At 38.1% G+C, this 22,666-nt stretch overlaps 1 protein-coding gene across 1 annotated transcript; it reads right to left on the bottom strand.

The window, feature by feature from the left end:
* Positions 1–27: 27 nt before the first annotated feature.
* Positions 28–22,363, bottom strand: LOC117303028 (rap guanine nucleotide exchange factor 1-like). Its single transcript, XM_033787063.1, has 19 exons — positions 22,178–22,363; positions 19,955–20,015; positions 18,876–18,987; positions 16,943–17,197; positions 16,359–16,541; positions 14,504–15,090; positions 13,686–14,011; positions 12,944–13,050; positions 12,539–12,677; positions 12,000–12,072; positions 10,329–10,410; positions 9,800–9,892; positions 8,935–9,117; positions 8,161–8,340; positions 7,246–7,324; positions 6,631–6,732; positions 5,494–5,591; positions 4,840–4,974; positions 28–3,860 (listed from the first exon to the last, which is right to left on the bottom strand). The coding sequence occupies exons 1-19, from the start codon at positions 22,253–22,255 to the stop codon at positions 3,719–3,721; spliced, it is 3,015 nt and encodes a 1,004-aa protein (XP_033642954.1). The 5' UTR covers positions 22,256–22,363; the 3' UTR covers positions 28–3,718.
* Between the last annotated feature and the right edge of the window lie 303 nt (positions 22,364–22,666).

The raw sequence follows: 22,666 nt of genomic DNA, 5'->3' as shown, positions 1-22,666 counted from the left end.
CCTTTTGCAAGATTAGAGTTGAAGATGTGTCAATTATCCATTTGAATACATTCAACAAACCATGGCTATAGAGGTATCTTCACAGCATGCAGATTCAAGTTCAAATAAATTGTCAAAACACTTGGTTTTTTCTGCGTCAAGCTTTTGTTTTCCATCAAGTTTAATATAGTTCAATAAGTGCTTTGTTTTTGTTATCATAGGCTGTACAGTGCCAGTATGGCATATGCGGCAATTAAAACGTCTACAATTGCTATGTAAATATGTACATGTATACTAGTTTTCCAAACATACAAACTAAACTTCAGTAAAAAAAAAACAGATTCTATAAAATAAGTTTAAAAAACAAAAATAAGTTCAAATGACTAATGTGTGTCTTATTTCAATGTATACCTTTATAAACACGGCAGGAAAAAAACCTTCTGTAAAACAGGGACATTTTATAAATTTTCAACAGTTTCCCCATCTTTTAAAAACTAAAAACCAGTTCACACTTCATATGGCAGGGATGGGTAATTTCAGACTCCTACCCAAATCTCTACTGGTAAATCTCTACTTTACTTTACTTTACTAGCAATGAGGAAACTGGTAAAAAAAAAAGATTCTTTGAGTCCATTACTTCATGGCCATATTTCATAGAGCTAAGCACACAAATTTGCTTAGCATGAAATTTCTTCTTTGATAAAAACAGCATTACATGTACCAACCAAATTTACGTGACTTTCAGGATAAGCAAACGACAGCTGAATATAAGCAACAAGCAGTAAGCAACAAACGGAAATTTGGTTAGTAATCCTGTTTGAAATGTCATGCTAAGCAAATTTGTGTGCTTAGCAGTTCTATGAAATTTGGCCCAGGGGTTATCAAAAGATTGAAATGCCGTCGTTTCAAGTTGGCTCTTAAGATCTGGATCCCAGTTTCGGATTGTTTTGTCAGGAGTGGCTCTCACCTCTGATAAAGTGCACAGTAAAATAAAAAATATTAACCATTTTCATTTTGAAAGTCAAAACCTTTGAGAGTAAAAGTATGAACAAAATTTACATTGTACATTAAAAACAACATATTGCTTGGACTTTACAAATCAGTGCATAGAAATTATTCAAAGTCAAAGTGAGAACTTCATCTATAAGTGTTGATATAACATCTATATATATATATATTATATGAAAAGAGAACTGCAGTCTGATATCACTAAAATGAACAAAATTGTAATGAACATGTGGTTATACTTCAGAAGTTGTTTTGAAAGTAAACAACAAACCATTTCAATTGACAGACAGGCGCGATAACATTTACATTGGCTCGGCTCATGACAAGTTCGACAACTGAAACCAAGGCGCTCCAGAGTCGTTCTGAACGACTGCAACAGTCGATCTTTTGGCTTCTAGCTCATCCAGTCGCTCAGAACTGTTTCAGACGTCGAACTTTTCATGTACTTATTTCAGAATTTGGTTCGGCGCGACTCTGCAGCGCCTATCTGAAACGGGTGTTACTTGCCCAATACATTTATTACGAGACAAATTGTCAGTATCACCATAGTGATTTGTATTGTGTCATCACACTCTACTCGGCAACTACGATTGATTTGCAGTTACGATCAATCTTAGATCTTTGTGAAATCGGCCCAATAATAATTAATAGGTTCTTTGCTGAATCCGTCAGTGAAAGTTTTCAGCAGATTCAGCCATATCTGAATGCATATTATTTACTCTCCAATAAAATCAAACAATTCCCAACATTAGGACGGGCATGTAAAAATGTGTTAAAAGACCATTTCAAGATTATATGCAAATAAAATCGTGTTAAATTTAAAACTGAACGCTCAGAAGTATCAAAACCTACTTCTGCCGTTTAAATGCCCCAACGTGTTTCTTCTAAAAGGTAACCTTATCAACAATATTAAAACAAAACAAAACTATTGATTAATTAACACTTTTACAAGTCAAGCATGCCTATCTCTTTGTGATGTGATGATGAGCTCATTTTACACATTGCTTGTGAATAGTATACCAGACAATACATATTTTCATTCTCTTTGCCGATATACTTTGCTTTTTAAAATGATATTTATGATATCTTGCGCTTTTTGGTCTTTTGCTTTGACTACTTTCTCAAATATGGAGTTTCAATATTGAGTACATGTAACAAGCCTACTTTCTTTGAAGGTCTTCTGTTTAGAAAGTCCTGGTACATTTTCAGGATCCTTTTGATTCTTGTTAATTGACCCTTTTTGCATCGGCCGCCATCTTGATGAAACTTGCGCGTGTGAAAGGTTATCATTGGCTGATAGGTGTGCGCAGTGCGTTCACGCGTGCACTTTTCCCAATGTCTTACAAAGATGGTGGTCGATGACGTCATGTGCAATCCATCAATATTCAGGCTTGTTCTTGACAAGATTATAAATTGAAAACTACCAGTTACTACGCAAATCCATGACTCAAATGAAGTCCGCCCCGTTGAATAGGCAATTCATTTCCGTTTTTCTTTTTCACAATCAGTAGCGACTCTGAAACACCATGAGTTTTGTCTGTGATCAATTTGTAACAATTATATTTAACTAGAATCATTTAAAGACAACGGCAGCGAAACTATCTTGAGATATTATTCCTATTCTATAGAGTTTGCATTTGGTTGAACGATTAAAAGCCTCTGATATTTCTACATATGCATAGTCACAATTCTCCAAAGTATCACAAACAGTTCACAGCATGACTTTACATTTGTTTTAACGTCTTGCATGATGTACACATTTGCATAATAAATTAAACACTCCGGCACTGTTGATAAAAACATTATAGATTCAGCCATAAAGCCATTGTAGGCATTATCAAAACAACATTAAAGACACTGGACACCTTTTATGCAAACAATTATTTTGAGTAATAACCAATAGTGTCCAGTGCCTTTAAGACACCAATTTGCAGTTTATTATCAACAATATGCTATAATAATATACAAAAATCTCTTGCCTTGTCTCTTGTCCAATTTCCCTTCTAATTCCACTAGTCAAAGTTCATTCTTTCCATCCATCTTAACCTAGATTAGTCAGACACTCAGAACACATTGATAATATACAGTACTTTACCATCAATAAAATAGTACAATTGATTTACATTTTATCAGTTAGACTACTTCTTCATATCGACATTTCCAATGACCTGCAGTGGATTTATACAATTCATATATAATTAATTTGACTTTAATTGAAGGATAACATATATTTATATATTTACATTCAGCGAGTTGAACAATATTAATAAACGTAACGGTGAACTAATACTGGCCAATAAGTAAGCATTAATTTCAATGTCTTTCTCCATACACTCTCTTGTTGTACAAGTAGTGTCAATCACAACAGTAGACCAGCATCCTAGTATGTAGATACCACTGGAGAGTAACATGAAGGTAGTAGGACATGATTGATAGGTCTTTGGGTCTACTCTGATGGGGTGTGGCAGGGCGTGGCAGGGTGCGCCAGGAAGCTTATCCTAAGATTGCGTCTCTCGTGCAGCAGTTTTAGAGATTACCATTCTTTGAGTTTACCCTGTAATTAGCCGCTCACAATGTTTTTATTATTTAACAAAGACAACACTTTCATCCTTTGCAGCGTAACGAAGAAACACAAACAGCTCAGCCGGGACCCTGTACGTGTACATACCTCAACATTGATAACACTCATGTGTTTTATCTCAATAGAGATGCAGCGCATGATGTGATGTCATCATGATGTTGTCTTTGGTCGTCCACTGCTTTGAGGTTTAATTGTCTTTGAAAGTTGCCACATCGATTCCTCATCTAGAAAATCATTGAAGTCGTTGAAGAATGACAAGACTTTGGGCGTCTTTCTGAGGGTGTCGTAGTGGCTGTAAAATAAATAATATGTAAATGAGTTTTGAAGCTTTGCATGGTGTAAAGAATAAGAAATTACTATAAATACTAACTAGTAAACTTGTGGGTACAACCGTATAATAGGGACTTTTCGTTTTCGACGATGGATGGTTCTGCGACGGTTGTTCAGCTAAACGTTGTCGTTTTCAGCACAACGAAGATTCATCCCAAGTACTGTCGTAGAAATTGAGGGACGACCGTCCTCAAAGCCGACGCATGCGCAGATGACGGCAAATGTCATCTTTACCGTCGCAGGATCCGTCGTCGAAAACGAAAAGTCCCTAATACCTCTTCTCCAGAAGACGAGAGGATTATACAGTTCGAGATATAAAGAGATATTATGGTTGTAACCGCAAGTTTACTATTTAGTACCGATTGTTACTTCTTAAATAACATGTAGAGGTTTTCCTAAAAATATCAATTAACTACTTGTGCATTGTGAAACTGATTGGGTGATACCTTTAGTTTGTTCAAACTGTCACAATATTTTTACGTGGAATCAATCAACTTTTACCAAGGTGACAGCGGGTACCAACCGCATCAACGTTTACCAAGTTGACAGTGGGTGGTACCAACTCCATCTCTGCCCACAGCATGGTTTGTTTATGTACAAGTTGTCTGTTTAACTAAGGGTACGTTAATAGCTTCCCTGGGTCGAACCAGGAATGCCCCCAGTACGTTCGAATAGCTTTGAAGTCATTCCAGGGGCTCACCTGGGTCGACCCCAAGTGCCCTGCTTGTGGAGTGGGTCACTTGGGGCTGGCCCCAGGTGCATGACGTCACCACGAGAGGGTGAGTGATCGTTTGATTTAGCTCTTGTCAGGGGCTCACCCGAGTGAGCACCGCGGGGCCGACACAGGGGAAGCTAATCGAAGGCACCCTAAGAGAGGTTTGCGGTAAGTAAAAGCAAGTTGTCTGCTGTAATATTAAAGTAAGGTTAGGATTGATACTCACTGCTGCTTGAACCTTCTCATACTATCCAGAATATTAAAGAATTGCCAGCATTTGGTGAAGTTTATATGATCAGTGTCTGGGAGATGATCTGGATTACCGATGTGTACAAAGGTTATGTCTTGCAGAATTAGACCCCTAGAGAAAGAGAATCAGAAGAAAACAAATGAAACATTATTTCACTTGCCAGGCTTTGATTTTTTATTTATTATTAATTGGTTGACTGCAACAACAAAAAATTGGTTTACACAAAAAGTCGGGGGCCCAGTGCCAGGCCCCAAAACCCAACCTGGCGAGGGCCCCGCTCGCCTCCTCTGTAGTGCTCTTATAACGGACCTCGTCTTCAGTGCAGGCTTGTGGGGCACGGAGCGCCTTAGGCCCCCACGAGGGCCTCAGACTCTGCATTTTTCCGGGCTCCCGGACGACCGTCTTTGCACCAAGTAGGAGTCCTGTGCCAGGCCCCCAAAGCAGCCGGGCGAGAGCCCGCCAGCCTCCTCTGTGGTGCTTTAGTAACGGACACACACCCTTTGGATCGTTTCAATTTGGTTGCTTTGATTCAGTTCTTGAAAACATTGTGGACTTGAAATTTTAAATTTGAAATTCTCTTAGACACTTGTTTCTCCGGACAGACAAATGACATGATATGTGACTACTCACAGGTATGGAATACAAGGAGGTTCAGCTTCTGCTAATGCTGCTCTGTATGTTCTGAACGATGAAGAGCTGTCAATCAGTTGACAATACTCCTTCAATCCCTAGCAATAAACCAAACAAAAATGACACTTTGAATGCTTAATATATCAATAATTAAACACAGATTCAAAATGGTCATTGGAATTAGGGCGGCCTAATGATTTCTTACTCTGTCTTTCACACCTCTGTCAACCACTGTTCAAACCAAACTACATCCCTTTTCGAAACCACGGCTTCGACTTTGGATTCGACTTCAGGCTCCGTCTGAAGCCATGAGCGCAGAAGCACATAGAGTTGTCAAAACAACTGCTGGGCCAAGCTAGCCTGAGCCGAAGCCGTTGTTTTGAAAAGGGCCCAGGACCGGAATCTCTTCCATGTCACGTGGATTGGGCAGACAAATGACATGATATGTGACTACTCATAGGTATGGAATACAAGGAGGTTCAGCTTCTGCTAATGCTGCTCTGTGTGTTCTGAACGATGAAGAGCTGTCAATCAGTTGACAATACTCCTTCAATCCAAACTATTCAGAACATACAAAGCAGCATTAACAGAAGCGGGACCTCTTTGTACTCCATACCTGTGAGTATTCACATACATGTATCATGTCATTTGTCTGTACCTGATTGCGAGTTTTCCTCTCACCACTAAAACTGACATCTTCAACAACTGCCCTACACAGGAATCTTGAAGCCTATGGGTCACAGTGCAGGGCAATTTTGGGGCTTCCTTGGTTTTGTTACAAGAAAGACATACATGTATGGAAGAAGAAGACATCATAACAACAAGAACCAATAATTAATAACTAGAGAATCCTTTGAGTATGATTCTAAGTCAGGTTGGCGCAGTGGTGTCTTGCCTCTCCTTTCCACCTCTGGGGACCCAGGTTCGAATCCTACCAAGGGGCACGATGTGGATTGGGTTTTTCAGTGCCTACTTGACTTCATGGGTTTTCCCTGCAACAATTCTCTTGGCTTTTCCCTCCCACTTCTAAAACTGAAATTTCTTCATTGTCTTATCACCTTGTCTAGATGCTGAAAAGGCTTTGACAAGTATTATCATAGATGTAGATGTAGATCTTTCATAGGTCATGTGACTTACCTCTACAGTTTGTTTTTGCCATTCTAATCTTCTTATTGGTGCAGAGTCCAAAGCTGAGAGGATGGCCAAATACGAGTTGAAATTATTCAACTTCCTCAGATACTGAAAATAAATCATTAACGGATAGAAATGAATTCCTTATGATAACAACATTGATGAAGAAACTATGGTTTCCTTAGAAAGTGAAGTGAGAAATGACATTGATAGACTTCGTTGCGAAACATGAATTACTCAGTTTGTAATCCCTACTCTATGCCCTCAAAACTAAAATATTTTGATGGTGTACACCCTTCTTAAAAGCATTTCATTTTGGTGTGAAATATCAATGTCTAATTCCATGTAAGCGTTACAAACTCTACATGATGTCTAGAGAAATGAAAGAGAGTTTAGTTTACCGATCAAAACAGGATGTTATAATGAAAATGAAAGGAAATCACTTCCTATTTGGCAGTTTTGATCGATATTGAGAATTGTTTTTAATTCAAACCTTATCAAGTTTCAAGTTGAATTTGAGTTTTACTATTAATGATGTTGCAATGTTAAACTATCAGAAATACAATACTTGCGATAGGAGTTTAGAATCATGGGTGTGGTTGATACTTATCCCACTCTTACCTTCATAGTTTTGATGAACTTTGTTACAAGTTTCTCTCGGTCTTGCGGTCTATTCTCTTGAAGTATCAAAGATCTTGCCCTGTTTAGATAAACAAAAGTATCAACCAAATATGTGTTAAGTGATTTTTTTTTAAGGCATTGCATTGTGAGGTGTAATGGTTTATTCAACTTTAAATGTATATTTAACGTTGGAACCCTTCTCCAGAAGACGAGCAGAGTAGACTGTTCAACACGTTGGAACCCTTCTCGAGAAGACGAGCAGAGTAGACTGTTCGACACGTTGGAACCCTTCTCCAGAAGACGAGCAGAGTAGACTGTTCGAAACGTTGGAACCCTTCTCCAGAAGACGAGCAGAGTAGACTGTTCGACACGTTGGAACCCTTCTCCAGAAGACGAGCAGAGTATACTGTTCGACACGTTGAGACCAAACCGGCTCTTTTTAAGGCCAACACTCCTTCCAAAGAGATTTTACACATGGTTGTACCCGCAAGATTACTAATCATATTTATATTTATAGTTACTCTTAATGTATTTTTGGTTTGCGGTAACACTATTTGTACGCTGGGTAGATTATGGTCTTTTGAGAACTTGTCTTGCTATTTATTCTACTGCCGCAGAATAAAATATCGGAATTCAGGAGACTTCTCAGTTCTGAAAATAACTGTCTTGCCTATTAACTACTAGCTGGGCGGAATGTAGGAAGTAGTCAAGGACTCCTACTTTCCTTTAGTGGTTCGAGGGGACTGCTCGTAATTTACTTCACTAACGCAGAGTGAATTTTAAATTGGTCTTGACGTTTCGACTAGCCTATTCTAGTCATTATCAGCAGAATATGTGTAAGTCAATTATAACACTCAGTTGAGAGAACTTACAGTTAAATTACATTTTTTTTATTATCACAAAAATTTTTCTTACCAGAAAGACATCTTATTGAAGTGTTCCGTGAAGATGGTGAGATTTGGACTAAGTTCTTCTGATTGTTCCTTGGCCCATAAGAGAACCTCGGGTATCTCAATCTTCTGGAATAACTCTGCGTCAAGAATCGTCATCTGCTCAGCGATTTCCTGACTGCTGAAATCTAACAATGTTGCTTTCCTATGTAAAGAAATCAATCATTTTCACATCAAGATTTGAAAAAACAATCAATGGATGCGATATAAATGAATCTCAGTTAGCGTCTGATTCGTTTCCATCATTACAAAACAAAAACACATTTTGAAGGTCCAATCATTATAGAAATCTGCCACAAGCTCAATGAATGACATAAAAAAAAACTACCATCCATCTAAACAGTTGACAACATTATTTAATAATAATAATAATAATAATATCAGTGGTTTCTTATATAGCGCTCAGGTCAACATTATAACCCCTGGTTACTGGGCCTTAAATCATTCCTTCAACCATCTCAGCTCCCTGGGGAGTATACAGCCTGTGCTGACAAATATGTAGCACACTAAGCTAATCAATCACAAGAACCATCGCTGCCCTCGCAGGAACACAATTACCCCTGGTTGGAGAGAAGCTTAATGTTAAGTGTCGCTCAAGGACACAAGTGTCACGACCGGGATTCAAACCTACACTCTGCTGTACAAAAACACCAGAGCTTAAGTCCATTTCTCTTATCCGCTCCGCCACGACACCCCATATTCAGATTACTTGTTTGACTTATTTGAAATGTTGCCTTACATGACAGAGACACCAAGTCCAGACAACGGTAGTTTGTTACTCAGCTGAAGAGCCAGTTTATTATTCTCAATCTTGGTCAGTACTTTATCTCGAAGAATCTTAGCAAGCATGAGCTCTCCGTCACAAAGGAGTTGAAAGACAAGATCCATCAACATCTTTAGGATGTCATCTTCAACTTGACCTCTGAAAACAAATCAAGAAATAATAATAATAATAATTATAATAATATAACAATTATAATTAGTTATTACAAAGTGCTTTTTTTTAATAACCGTATCAATGCCCTTTACATTAGTGCCTAGCCGACGATTTCACCAAACTCTTCCTAACTTAGGATTAATCTTAGGACTCAGGACGAGTTCAGTTCCGAAGACGTTAGGCTGCATTGAAACCATCCTAAGTTAGGACGGGTTACCCGTCCAAGCTTGAGATAGGATTAATCCTAGCATTTTGTGGCATCAGCTGCTGGTCATTAGGCCCATAACACTCCAGTAATTGTTTTCAGCTCCCTGGGGAGGTTACAGCCCTGAGCTGTCAGGCCCACCAAAGGCTTTTTTATACACAACACATCAACCTCTACAATCCGTGGTAATCAATTATACCCCTGGATGAAGAGAAGCTATTTATAGTAAAGGAACCTGCTCAAGGACGCAAGTGTCATGACCAAGGTTCGAACCCACACTCCGATACCAGAATTTGAATTTTATGCTCTTAACCAATCCACACATAAAATGTGAGTAGTTAACAACCAATATCTTTGATATTATTTTCAAATTAAAACTATCTCCAACTTCCTGTTATGCTTTTCATTCAATATAGACAGTTTCATTTATGGATAGTAGTATAGGAACACAAAAATACTCACAGCAATTCCCCAGCGACCCTGAGAAGCAGGAAGAAGGCATTCCTGTTGGCTCTCTTAGACTTCATGTCTGTCTTATGACGAAACTTCTTATATGTAAACATCTTGTTAAGGAAATACTTCAACTAGAAATATAATACTAACGGATTTGGGTACTCTTTGTAACAAAAAACACAAGGTCCACAGATTTACATTAAACTTACACCGGTTGAAGATAATGAAAGTTGAAAGCTTACTTGAAAATATTACTTGCTGAGTTGCAGTATTATTTTTGTGACTTGTTTTATACTCATTCTTCAAAATCTACAGCACCTCAGCAAGTAACATTTAAAGGAAAGCTTTCTACTATCATTATGTTTAAACAATGTGAGTTTATTGTCTGAGTTTATAAATCTAGGGACATTGTGTTTTGAGTCCTACAAAAAGTACCCAGACCCTAAGAATTCTGAATACATGAAGATAAATGTTTAGTCAAAAGAAACAAAAGTCTGTCACAAGATGAAAATTAATTCCATAAATAATAAAAGGATATCTACTGAGAAGTTTATCCAGAAGAACATTGGATCCGATGAACATTCTATAAGACGTCAGAAAGGCTTCGTAGTAAACCAAATCTAAACAAGAGAAGAATAGAGAATATATTACAATCAAGATTATCAACTTGTGCAAGTTGTGTTAACTTTCCTTTAACAGTACATTACAACCATGATTTCATAACAATTACTAGCAAGCCTGTAAGTGGACCCTTAAACAGCTACCTGAGCGGAATGTTTTCAACATAAATGGTATTTTTACTTGTTTATAATGCACTTGTTCACCATTTTAATGTAATTTTGATATGTGTACACTTCTGAACTTTTCGTAATTATCGATTAAAAAATCAGGCCCCTACCTAAAGGTTTTTTGAAAAACTAAAAACACTTCTGCCGTTGAGAGCGGGCGTCAAAGGACAATGCCGCTGACGTCATTTGTGGGAGTTTGCTTTGTTATACATCCACGCTGCAACAAAGCGGCTTTATCTACTTATGACGTTTTGAGAGTGATTACGTAACGGGGCTTTTCGCAAATCTCGCAGAAAAGCTCTGGACAAGGGCATACAAAATTATTGTTTATGTACACAATTGAAACCTATTTATAATCATATGACTCGATTTCCTTATTCATCGAAAACATCTTAAGTGGAATTCAGCAAAGTTCACGACTTGACATTTTTGTTCAAGCAGGTCTTTAAATAACAGGAGCTGAAACACTACATAATGTAAGAATGATCGTGTAACGTCAAGTGAGGGCCCGTCACGCATTTATGCTGGTCGAATTGGGTCACCCCATTAATCCATTAACTAGGCTTATCTCACACTACTGTAGTTGTACATTATTGTTGCAATGCTTATATAAGGCATGCCAAGATTATAAAATGGAATACATAAAACAAAACAAAATGAAAAAAAATAATGGGAAAAAAAAAGGGAAACAAAGTAAATAAAAAATCGTCCTGATCAATAAAAAAAAACTTAGATATCTGCTTTAAAGTGGATATTTTTACAGGCCTGCAGCCGATTTCAAGAAAACTTTACGCAAATGCGTAAGTCCACTTGCGCAATGTTTATGGCGCAACTTACGCCATAAACGTTGCGCAAGTGGACTTACGCAGTTGCGCAAAGTTTCGTGAAATCGGCCCCTGTACTAGACACATTTATATAATACCTTGACAGGTTTTACAAGGTAATGCAACCGTATTGGCAGCCAACCATGCCCAAAGCACAGAAGCAAACCCGCTTCAGTAGGGAAACCACCAACGGCTTGGAGTTGAATCTTAAGAAGAAAGTAATAACTGTTTAGCGTCTTGCTCAAAGACACAAGTGTGATGACCTGGGCCCAATTTGTGGCTCTGCTTACCATAAGCAAAGAATTGGCGCTTATGGAAGCAGAGAATTCTGTGCTTACATCAAGCGTATTTCACAGGTAAGTGGGCAACTTTGGCTTGTGCTTGTGCTTGTGCCTACTACAAGTTACTAGGCATTCTACGCTTACACAGCCAGCGCAGAAATTTTGCGCTTGCAGGTAAGCATCGAATGGTGATCGTAAGCACAGAATTCGGCAGTAAGTAGAGCCATGAAATTGGGCCGAGGACCCAAACCCAGACCCTAACAATGTTCAGTAGAAGCACTAAGGTATGACATTATTACTAAAGAGGGTTGGTTACCTTTTCTATCTGCATCAGCTGCATACACAATCAAAGCATCCATTGGACCTCCTTTGATTTGACTTTTACCATCCTACAGAGATTTGGAAAATAAATGAGTTTGAGTTTAGTTTTAACAAAGAAACTTATAAGTAGGATTTGACGTTTTGCATGGTGGAAACAAATAGTTCTTTTCAGAACCACCCCAACTCATTCCCTTATAAGGAGTTGTTTACCCGAGGGCGGCGGAGGGCCTTACCATTTCATAGCTGGAGGGGTGTTGTGTGGAAAGAAATCATTGAACAATTATAATTTTTGCATTTATTTGAACCGAAAAGGTATTTATGAATGGGAATCAAAGTGTGTTGAATCGGTTTTCAACAAGTGGTTTAAACCCGCCGAGGCCTAGTTCTTGATAATTTACCTCGACTTTGTCTCGGTAAAATTATCAAGAACCAGGCCTCGTTGCGATTAAACCGCCAGTTGAAAACCGATTTAACACACTTTGATTCCCTTATTTTGAGTAATTACCAATAAGGTCCACAGCCTTTAAAACTCACCACAGTACTGTAGCTAAGAAGAGTTGATGCATCTAGGAGAGCTAATAATCCTAAGTCATCCCCGTCCTCATTCTCATCTTTATGTTCTCCATCTTTAGTTGCTTTACGACCAGCGCAAGCCAAGTGATCAATGCTTTCACTGAAACAATCACCAGAAAGGATCAAAATTGGAACATAACTTGAAGCATTGTATGGTAGAAAAATAACTTTTATAAATATTTGAGGTAGGACAACATTGGCTTGATAAAGAAGGATTTGATGTATCAGTTGTATCCATAACACAAAGTAAAGAACATTTCAATTAAAGTCATTCTCTTAAATTGTCAATATCACATTAGCTCCACTTTCTCTTTTAGAGGTTCAAGTTGTTGTCACTTTATACATTTTTTTTTGTAAACAACTTACATAGTTTGATCATTTCCACTTTCAATCATACTCTCAGATTTCTTCTTCAAGATATACAGTGGCATCGTACACCGCTCCGGGTTGGTGTTGTGTCTCGTTCTTGGTGGCTACGTCAAAAGTAAACAAGTAAAACCATCCATTAGATGTTGCCCAACGTACATCTTATTAAGATAATGTGCACTAAATCATGATTATTTCAAAATTCGAAATGGCAAGATTCTTGATTGAAATAACAATAATAAGAAAGTCTTTAACAGCGACAAATCTGCACACAACGTACTCAAGGCACTGAGCATGTACACACTTTCAGAAAGATACATATAAATTGAGGTGATGGGTTTTAAGACCCAATTATGAACACCTTATAATTGTTTACAAGGTGCTACGGCAAATAAAGCAGCCACAGCCAGGAACAACGGTGAGAACCCCATCTCTTCTCGATAAGTGCACAGGGTTCTTTTACATGCGTTACATCACACATGGGACCAAAGCCTTTACGTCCCATCTGAAGGACGAAGCAATGGTCAAGTGTCACGGCTGGGGGTTCAAACCCACACTTAGCTGATCAGAAACACCAGAGTATAGGATTCGGTGCTCTTAACCTCTTGGCAGCGACACTTCCACACGCCGCCCAACAAACATCTTATTTGGAGAATGTGCACTAAATTATGATTATTTCAAAATTCAAAATGGCAAGATTACTGATTGAAATATAGCTGAGTGATTCTTGGACGTCACTTACAGGTGAAACAGATGAAGAACTTCTTCTCTTAATCGGTAGTGCTGGTGGTACTGCAGCCGTACTCCCCTCTGTAGAGCTCTCTGATCTATCATCAATCTCAATGTAGCTAGCTCCAGATACTGGACGTCTACCATTTATCGTTCCGTTACCAGTCGAATAAGTTTCATGAAAGAATTCTTCCCGTCCTTGTATGTACGGTAAGGATCCTTCATTTGGATACATCTCTAATATTAAACCATCATCATTTTCCTGCCCATTGTGTTCATAGTATGTCATTTCAAACTGGTCTTCAGAGTACGCACCAAGAAGGTCCAAGTAAGTGGTAACTGCAATAAACAAAGAAAACACAAAGGAAAATTATGTCTTTAAACAATAATAAAAAATAGCATACAATTTATAAGGCGCACAGTTTCTGGAATAGAGCCATTCAAGGGCGCCGGTTGCTAGCAAGCTGACAAATTGAACAGATGAATCTTGAGGTTGTGTTTGAACGTTGACAGATCAGGTGTGTCCCTATGCTCGTCTGGCAAGGAAATCCCAGAGACGTGGTTTTTGAGAAATGAGTAAAACGGGTCACAAAATTATTTTAGCACGTTTGGAAAACGTATGTTTATGACATTGTTTTACTAATTTCTCAAAAAATACAGCAGCTTCAGTAAGTAATATTTTAAGGTAAGCTTTCTACTATCGTTATCTTCAAATGGTGTAAGTTTAATGTAAATCTGTGGACATTGTGTTTTGTGTTACAAAAAGTACCCAAATCCTTTAAGACCTGGAGACTATGTTTTGTATATAATAAATAGTTTATTGACACTTACTATGCTTGATCTTTGGCGGTAGTGGTGGAGGATTATCCCCACAATGCAATGCCTCATCATAGCCATCTTGTGACATCTCATGGCGAAACACAACATCTTGAAGAGTCTGACATCGATCGGATAATTCCTCAGCCTCCTCCGGTGGTACGTTATCATATAATGAGAGATGACGCTCGGGACGGGGTTGAAGTTTAGCTGGCAAGCTTGGCGGGGTACCATCTGATCCACTATTGGAAACCTGTTCAAGATCTCTATGATCGGAGGAACCGGTGCTGGACCGTCGACCAGACAGGATGGATAGTCTTGATATGTCCGCAGGGTTGAGCCCTTCAGGGTTCAGCCCTTCCCATTCTACACCTTGGATACTAGGAGACGAGAACTGACTACTTAACATCGACTCAGGGCGGCTTAAGGAACTACCATTACTTAAATCTGAATGATGACTAGTGACTGATGCAGAACTATCCGATATAGAGAGAGAGTCCGGTGGAAACGTTCCATCATCTGATGCATTGTCGTACAATGAGTTGCGCTGTTCGGTTCGACAACTTGTTCCTCTCTTAGGTGGTAAAGGTGGGGGTTCAACGCTGGAAAAATGGGGGAAAAATCATTTTAAAAATGTCATTTCCTGTAATGAATTAGAGAAATGTGCTCTAAATAGACTGTGTGTATGACATGCTAGTGGTACAACCTAATAACGCTATCAGTGACTCAGTTTTCAAGACACTGGACACCGTTGGTAATTGTCAAAGACCAGTCTTCTCACTCGGTGTATCTCAACATATGCATAAAATAACAAACCTTTGACAATTTGAGCTCAATTGGTCATCAAAGCAAGATAATAATAAAGGAAAAACACCCTTGTCACACAAAGTTGTGTGCTTTCAAATGCTTGATTTTGAGACCTCAAATTCTAAATCTGAGCTCTTGAAATCATACTCGTGGAAAATTACTTCTTTCTCGAAAAATACGTTAATTCATAGGGAGCCGTTTCTCACAATGTTTTATACCATCAACATCTCCCCATTACTCGTTACCAAGTAAGGTTTAATGGCAATAATTATTTTGAGTAATTACCAATAGTGTCCACTGCCTTTAAAGACAATCATAAAAGAAATAACACAATTTATATGTACTACCGACTTTTTGTTCTTTTTTTTTTTTTTGGGGGGGGGGGGTTTGCACATGTGCACCTTTAATCAAATAAAAACTTCCCCTTCAAACCATGCTTTCCTGTTGAAGTTGGTTTCTATACAATGCCTTCAGTCAAAGGAGGGGGGGGGTTGCCGATAGAGACTTCCTTCCTCATTTCACAAGGCTGTATCCGATGTAATTTGTTAAGCTGATGGAATATAAAGTACCTGCCATACATGCAATCTGTATTTGTCACTACCGGCAAGTAGACAATAGGCTAAATTTGGTTTATATAGTGAGTATAAGTGAAATCCAACTTTCACAATGAACGTCAATCATTTCACAATTAGAACAATTGGACTATCATTTCATGAGTTGGAATGATATGTTATTGTTTGACAGCGAGGATGTTTATAGGATTCGAGGCATTGCATGGTGAGGTATCAATATATATTTTGTTTGCGGTAACACCATGTGTGTATCTACTTGCCTATAGTAGAGTTTTTGTTCTTAGAGAACTGTCTTTCTTTATTTTACTACTGCGGAGTAGATTTATCGGATGTTCGGGAGACTTCTCAGTTCTGAAAAGAACTGTCCTGCTTTTTAACTACTACCCAGGTGGAAGGTATAGACAATTGGCTGGGACTACTACTTTAGCTTAAAGGGTCATTATTAACTGCGGATTCAGTTCTTGAATTGTTCTCTGTTAGGGGTGACTTACCCGTGAGTATAATCATGCGTGACTAGAACCCTTTGACTAGGAAGGAAAGGTTTAGGAGGAGCTGAATCTGAACCAGCCTCTGACCCACTACTCCTAGATCCAACGAATGTCCATTGCTCACCACCGATGGGTGATTGATACAGAATCTGTTGCTCTCTTGGACTAAGAGGTCGCTGTTCATAACTATTAGAGTGGTAGAACACAGAAAAAAATATGGATTTATTACGTACTCATAAATACCACAGACAACTTTCGCTATTCCTTTTGGTGGAGAGAGCGTCACGTGGGGTTGTTTGAACGGCTGATTAAGACACAGCTAGAGCTGTTAATGACCGGCTGGCTTTGTATGTTTGGCGCACAAGCTCATGAACATGTAAAGCAATCGTACTTACGCAGAACGATATTCATAGCTATTAGTATTGGCGCGTGTAATATATATTTGTACAACATGCATCAACGAAACCCGAGGCGCACAGAACATTTTTACAAAAGTTTTGAAATTTTACAAACTTAAAAAATTCGCAAGGACACATCCTAAATCTTTGTGATATCGGCCCCTGCTAAAGTGGACTATCGCTACTCACTCTTTATTTTGATTAGGTTTGCTTATCTGTTGATTTTCTTCCAAGTCATCTGATGACATCTTATTCTGTCTATCTTTGAGTTTTTCAATGTAGAGTCTCACAAGTTCCTCAATTCCTGAACGTACAGCCTCTGTTACCTCACTTCCTTCCACCTTATTCATGTCCGAGTCTCCATACAAGACAATCTTATCTGCCCAATGGATTAGGTTGGCTAGGCTTTGGTAGACCTGATTATGGCATGATGTCAGCATGGAACTGTAGCAGAAAAGTACAACCAAAATAAGAAGATCAACAAGGTTTGTAGGACATTGTATAAAATAGTGTGTAGATATACCCTAACTTATATTTAATGTGTTTGAGGTAGGCCTACAATATTTCAATGTTAGAAACCAAAAGAGAAACTGACAAGGGTAAATGTTAAATGACTTGGGATTGAACAAAGACAAATTTATTAATAATACTAATATCAAAGTCTTATATAGCGCACTTATCTACCAAACAAGGTACTCAAGGCGCTGAGTATATACAAACTTTCAGAAATATAGGTTGTTGAAGTGATGAATTCTGGGAGCCAATTATGTAGCACCGTATAATGTTTTACAAGGTGCTACGGAGCATTAAGCAGCCACAGCTAGAAATACCGGGGCGAACCCCTTCTCTTTTCGATAAGTGTACTGGGTTCTTTTACATGTGTTACACAACACATGGGACCAACGGCTTTACATCCCATCCGAAGGACGAAGCAATGGTTAAGTGTCTTGCCTTTAAAGGACACAAGTGTCACAGCTGGGGATTCGAACCCACACTGTGCTGATCAATTTGAATTCTGTGCTCTTAAACGCTCGGCCAGGCACTTCAAGTAGAATGGGACTTGAACCAACGACCTCCAGATTAACATGCTGGCTAACATGCTGGCGCTCTACCAACTGAGTTACATTAGCTAGCCCATGTTGGCAGTCTCCCTATTTTGTCAATATACTTGTTCGGGGGCGAGTCAGAGGACAATATTTAACAGATTTAACTTCAAACTTTGGATGACGCCTAGTTAGTAATCTAGCAATGAACTTGTGGGATACCACATTCAATTAAGAATGAGGTACATTACAGGAACTGGCTCATTGTAGGTAAGGCGGGTCCACAAATAGCTGAGATGTACAGCTGGCTAATACCACTTGACTTTTTTACTAGCCCGGTGTCACGGTCTCAAAAATCCGGGTGACCTCACCGGACATTTCGGACCGCAGTAGTCATGGTCTCAGATGTCTAGCGAGCCAAGCTTTCCGGATAATGTAGCATGCTGTCGTTGCGGGAGTGAGTCTCTTCGAGACCATTTTTTTTTTCTTTTTTCTTTTTTCGTTTGAGTGCTTGTTTGCCTGGCAACTCAAAACCCTCTTCCAGCTTTCAGAAGAACCTTCTTTGAAATTCCCGCTCCTCAAATACTTGATTATGTGGTACTTTTTCACAATGCTGTAGTAGACGCTCCACTCGTTCCCCACTCAATTTACTTGTGGACGCCGCCATGACAGCTACAAGCTCGAGCAAAACAGTGGACTCGGCACGGCACTCAAATCGACAACTGTGCGCAGGTACAAAATGATGTAATACCGCCGTATTTGGTAATCCGGAGCTTTTAGCATGCCAGACATCTGAGACTGCGACATCGACACTGCGTACTAGTTAATGAAAGTTTTTGACTTGACTGCCCCTTGTTTCACTCGCAATTGGGCATTTGGGCAAACAATACTTTGGTACAGTGGGTTAACAGAATCATGATATTAAGAATAATTTGTTTAATCAACTGAGACAGAATACTTTGTCATATTCTGCTCCGTGTGAATAATTGAAAAAGTTCTCCTCGAATACAAAGACATGTTTTGTAGAAACAATCAAAATTCTTCAATTCCAAAACGTTGTTTAACTCCATACATCTTACCTTTCTTCATTATTGAGACATTGTGTCAGACATTTATTAAGTTCCATCACTTCTTGAAGAACCTTCGTCGTGCTTCCAGGAAGCATGATCAATGTGTCTTTCTGAATTACCTCTGAAAAATTAGCAATTATAATTAAGGGAACTAAACGTTACAGAATTGGTAAGAAACAAAAAATAGTGAAGATCACAGATTTACATAAAACGTACACGGTCTAATGATGATGATAGTAGAAAACATCCCTTGAAACATTTCTGTCTGAAATGCCATATTTGATGAGAAATAAATAAACAAATTTTACCGTTTAGAGTTTATCGCTCAGTGAGCATTTTTTTATTCACTTTTGTTTTGGCAGCGATGTCATGCAAAATGTGTAATCGTTTTTTCACTATTTTCTTGAGACCCAGATGGCCGATCACCCTCAAACTTCTACAGGTTTGCCAGTTTATGTACATGGTGGATTCTTTTACTGCCAGCAGCTGTTTTGTTTGCAAAACCAATTCTGTAAAGTTTTTTTGTTAAAGGCACTGTACACGTTTGGTAATTGTCAACGACCATTGTTCTCACTTGTTGTATCCCATTATAAGCATAAAATAACAAGCCTGTGAAAAATTGGGCGCAATTGGTCATCGAAGTTGCGAGAAAATGATAAAAGAAGATACACCCTTTTCGACGAATTTGTGTGTTTTCAGATAGGAATAAAAGACTTCTAGCTGGAAGTCTTTTATTATTCTAGTGAAACACTTCCTCTTTCTCAAAAACTATGTTACTTCAGAGGGAGTCATTTCCCACAATGTTTTATACTATCAACAGCTCTCCAACGCTCGTTACCAAGTCAGTTTTTAAGTTAATATTTGCTTTGAGTAATTACTAAAAGTGTACCTTCCCTTTAAATCATACACAATTTATTGGGTATGCTCTCTTTCATTTTTTGACAATGAATTTTTTAAATAATTTTATTAAATCATTGGTAGAATCATTTGAATCAAATTAAGGGATAAAGCTCACATTTACAATCTCATTTTGACTTGACAAAGGGGTTATCTTTCCTCTGTGTTGCAGAAGTTGTTTTATAACTTACCTAAAAACCATTTCAGCGCCACCATGACTGACTTTTCCGATCCATGTAGCTTGTCCAAATCCTGTTCAATTTGAGATAAGACAAAAGTTTATGAATAATCATACAGGATACTGAATCTGCAAAAAAGGGCACTGGGTTCTTTAAAGACACTGGACACTATTGGTAATTGTCAAAGACCAGTCTTCTTACTAGGTTTGTCTCAACATATACATTAAATAACAAATTTGAGCTCAATCTATCATCAAAGTTGTGCGATAAAAATGAAGGAAAAAAAACACCCTTGTCACATGAAGTTGTGTGCTTTAAGATGCTTGATTTCGAGACCTCAAATTCTAAATCCGAGGTCTCAAAATCAATTTCGTGGAAAATAACATCTTTCTCGAAACTGCTCCACTTCAGAGGAAGCCGTTTCTCACAATGTTTTGTACTTTCAACTTCTCCCCATTACTTGTTACCAAGTAAATAAGTTTGTATGCTAATAATTATTTTGAGTATATTACCAATAGTGTCCACTGCCTTTAACGTGTTTTTTTTTTTTTTTTTCCATCTCTTTTTGAATGTGCTTAATACTGTTAAGTCCACTGGTAAATTCATGTGCATATTTGCATGCACTGGCACTGAAATGCACTAGGAATAGCATGGATGCAATAAATAGTTCGAAAGTTCAAGAAGCATTTTGTCAAATTCTGTAGATATCAAAGTATGCCGAGTTTATTTTTATTTACAGTCTAAATTTGACGGCGAACATCGCACTAGGGAGAAGATGGTTTGTGGGATTCAAATATTAAGACGACACCATGGTATGTAGGTCTAAAAAGAGTCATCAATAAATATTGATAATATGACTTCATAATTCCTAACTGAATACATGTCAAATCTGGAATTTAGGACAGCGGTTAATTTTGATAATATGACTTTATAATTCCTAACTGAATACATGTCAGATCTGAAATTTAGAACAGCGGTTAATTTTTGATAATATGAGTTTATGATTCCTAACTGCATACGTACACGTGTATGTCAAATCTGGAATTAAGGACAGCGGGACTCTATACAGCCAGAGTCCGCTATGACAAATTCTATTTCCCCCAATGGGTATTCCGTAAACTGCTATACGTAATACGAGAAACTCATTCTTCAAGAAATCTTATCCTTTAAATACCTCACACTATTAAATCTATTCATATCTTAAAAGTTGCCCAGTCTTTCTATTGACTTTGATGTGTTTTGGTTCATTTGAATGCAATTTAAGAGACACAGGGGGATCAACTTTCTCAGCGTAAGTGTCCTGGGTGCTTTTACAGGCATGACCAGTGCCTTCCTGAGCTATGTTCCTTCTTGAAGGACTTGGCAAATAAAACAAAAGTCTCTTGCAGCTGCTAGTCTACTTGAAACATTTTAAAGGCAGTGGACACTATTGGTAATTACTAAACAAAATTGATTACTCAATAAAACATTGTGAGAAACGGCTCCCCCAAAGTAACATAGTTTTCGAGAAGTAATTTTCCATGAATTTGATTTTGAGACCTCAGAATTAGATTTTGAGTTCCCGAAATCAAGCATCTGAATGCACACCACTTCGTGTGACAAGGATGTGTTTTCTTCCATTATTATAACTTCAAACCGATTGATTTCAAGTTTTCACAGGTTTGTTAATTTGTGCATATGTTGAGATTCACCAAGTGAGAAGACTGGTCGTTGACAATTACCAAAGGTGTCCAGTGTCTTTAAGTCTCTGTTGAGATAAATGCCATGCTATGCTATGAGAGAAATGTCTTGCCTGACAATACATACTTGTAACCTTCTTACTTATTGAAATAAATAAATGTCAGGCTAGAAAAAAACCACAAATTTCTTGCCTGCCAATACACTTGAAACTCTCTAAATCTATATAGAAATAAATGTCAAAGGCTCGAAAAAAAGAAAATCATTACCTAGCAATATATTTGAAATTTTTTAACTGCACATTGCAATAAATGTCAGGATAAAAAATTGTTTTGTCTAACTTGTAAGCCAAAATGCCATGAGCATACACATAATAATATTCAAAGGTTGAATTCACTCTTTTATATGATGCAAAAACTAGTTAATGGCCTGACGTTTTGACCTTAGCAGAGTCTTTCTCGAAGGGAAAGTGGACATGGAGTAGTTTTATGTAACGCTGGAAATGGGTGGCCAGAGCATTTTGGCGGGGATTGTAAAAGTACAATGTAGAATACTTGCCTTTTCAACACCAGCTTTACGTTGCAGTGGCTCAATGACAACCTGCTCCTTAGCACGGTTAAACTTACGACGAGTCATGTCAACAAAACTCTTCTTTCTTGTCACTCCTTCAGAGTCGTCCTTCGAGGGTGTCTTCTTCTTATCCTTGTATTTGTTCTTCTTCGGAAGAGGAAGCGTGTGAAACCTCTTATCTGAAACAAGTAGAAAACACAAAAAGACATTTTAAAATACCTACAGAAACAAGCAGGAATAACTCTCGTCTTCTTTCTCCTGAAGACGATCAGAGCATACTGATCGAAACGTCGAGTTGAAACCAATGGTTCTTTTCAGAACCACCCCAACTCATTTTAAACATGTTAAATGGTCTTACCGCAAACCTTTCTATATAGTACTTCAACCATGCAACGTTTCAAATCCTACTTCTTGTCATGGAGTTAAATTTTTGATGTCGAGTTAAAAAAAATTAAACCACTAAAGTAGAGATGATTT

This window comes from Asterias rubens, chromosome 19 (assembly GCF_902459465.1).
Source record: "Asterias rubens chromosome 19, eAstRub1.3, whole genome shotgun sequence".
Classification (NCBI taxonomy): Eukaryota; Metazoa; Echinodermata; class Asteroidea; order Forcipulatida; family Asteriidae; genus Asterias; species Asterias rubens.
Note: the sequence above shows the minus strand (reverse complement) of the source record. Positions and strands in the feature narration are given on the sequence as shown.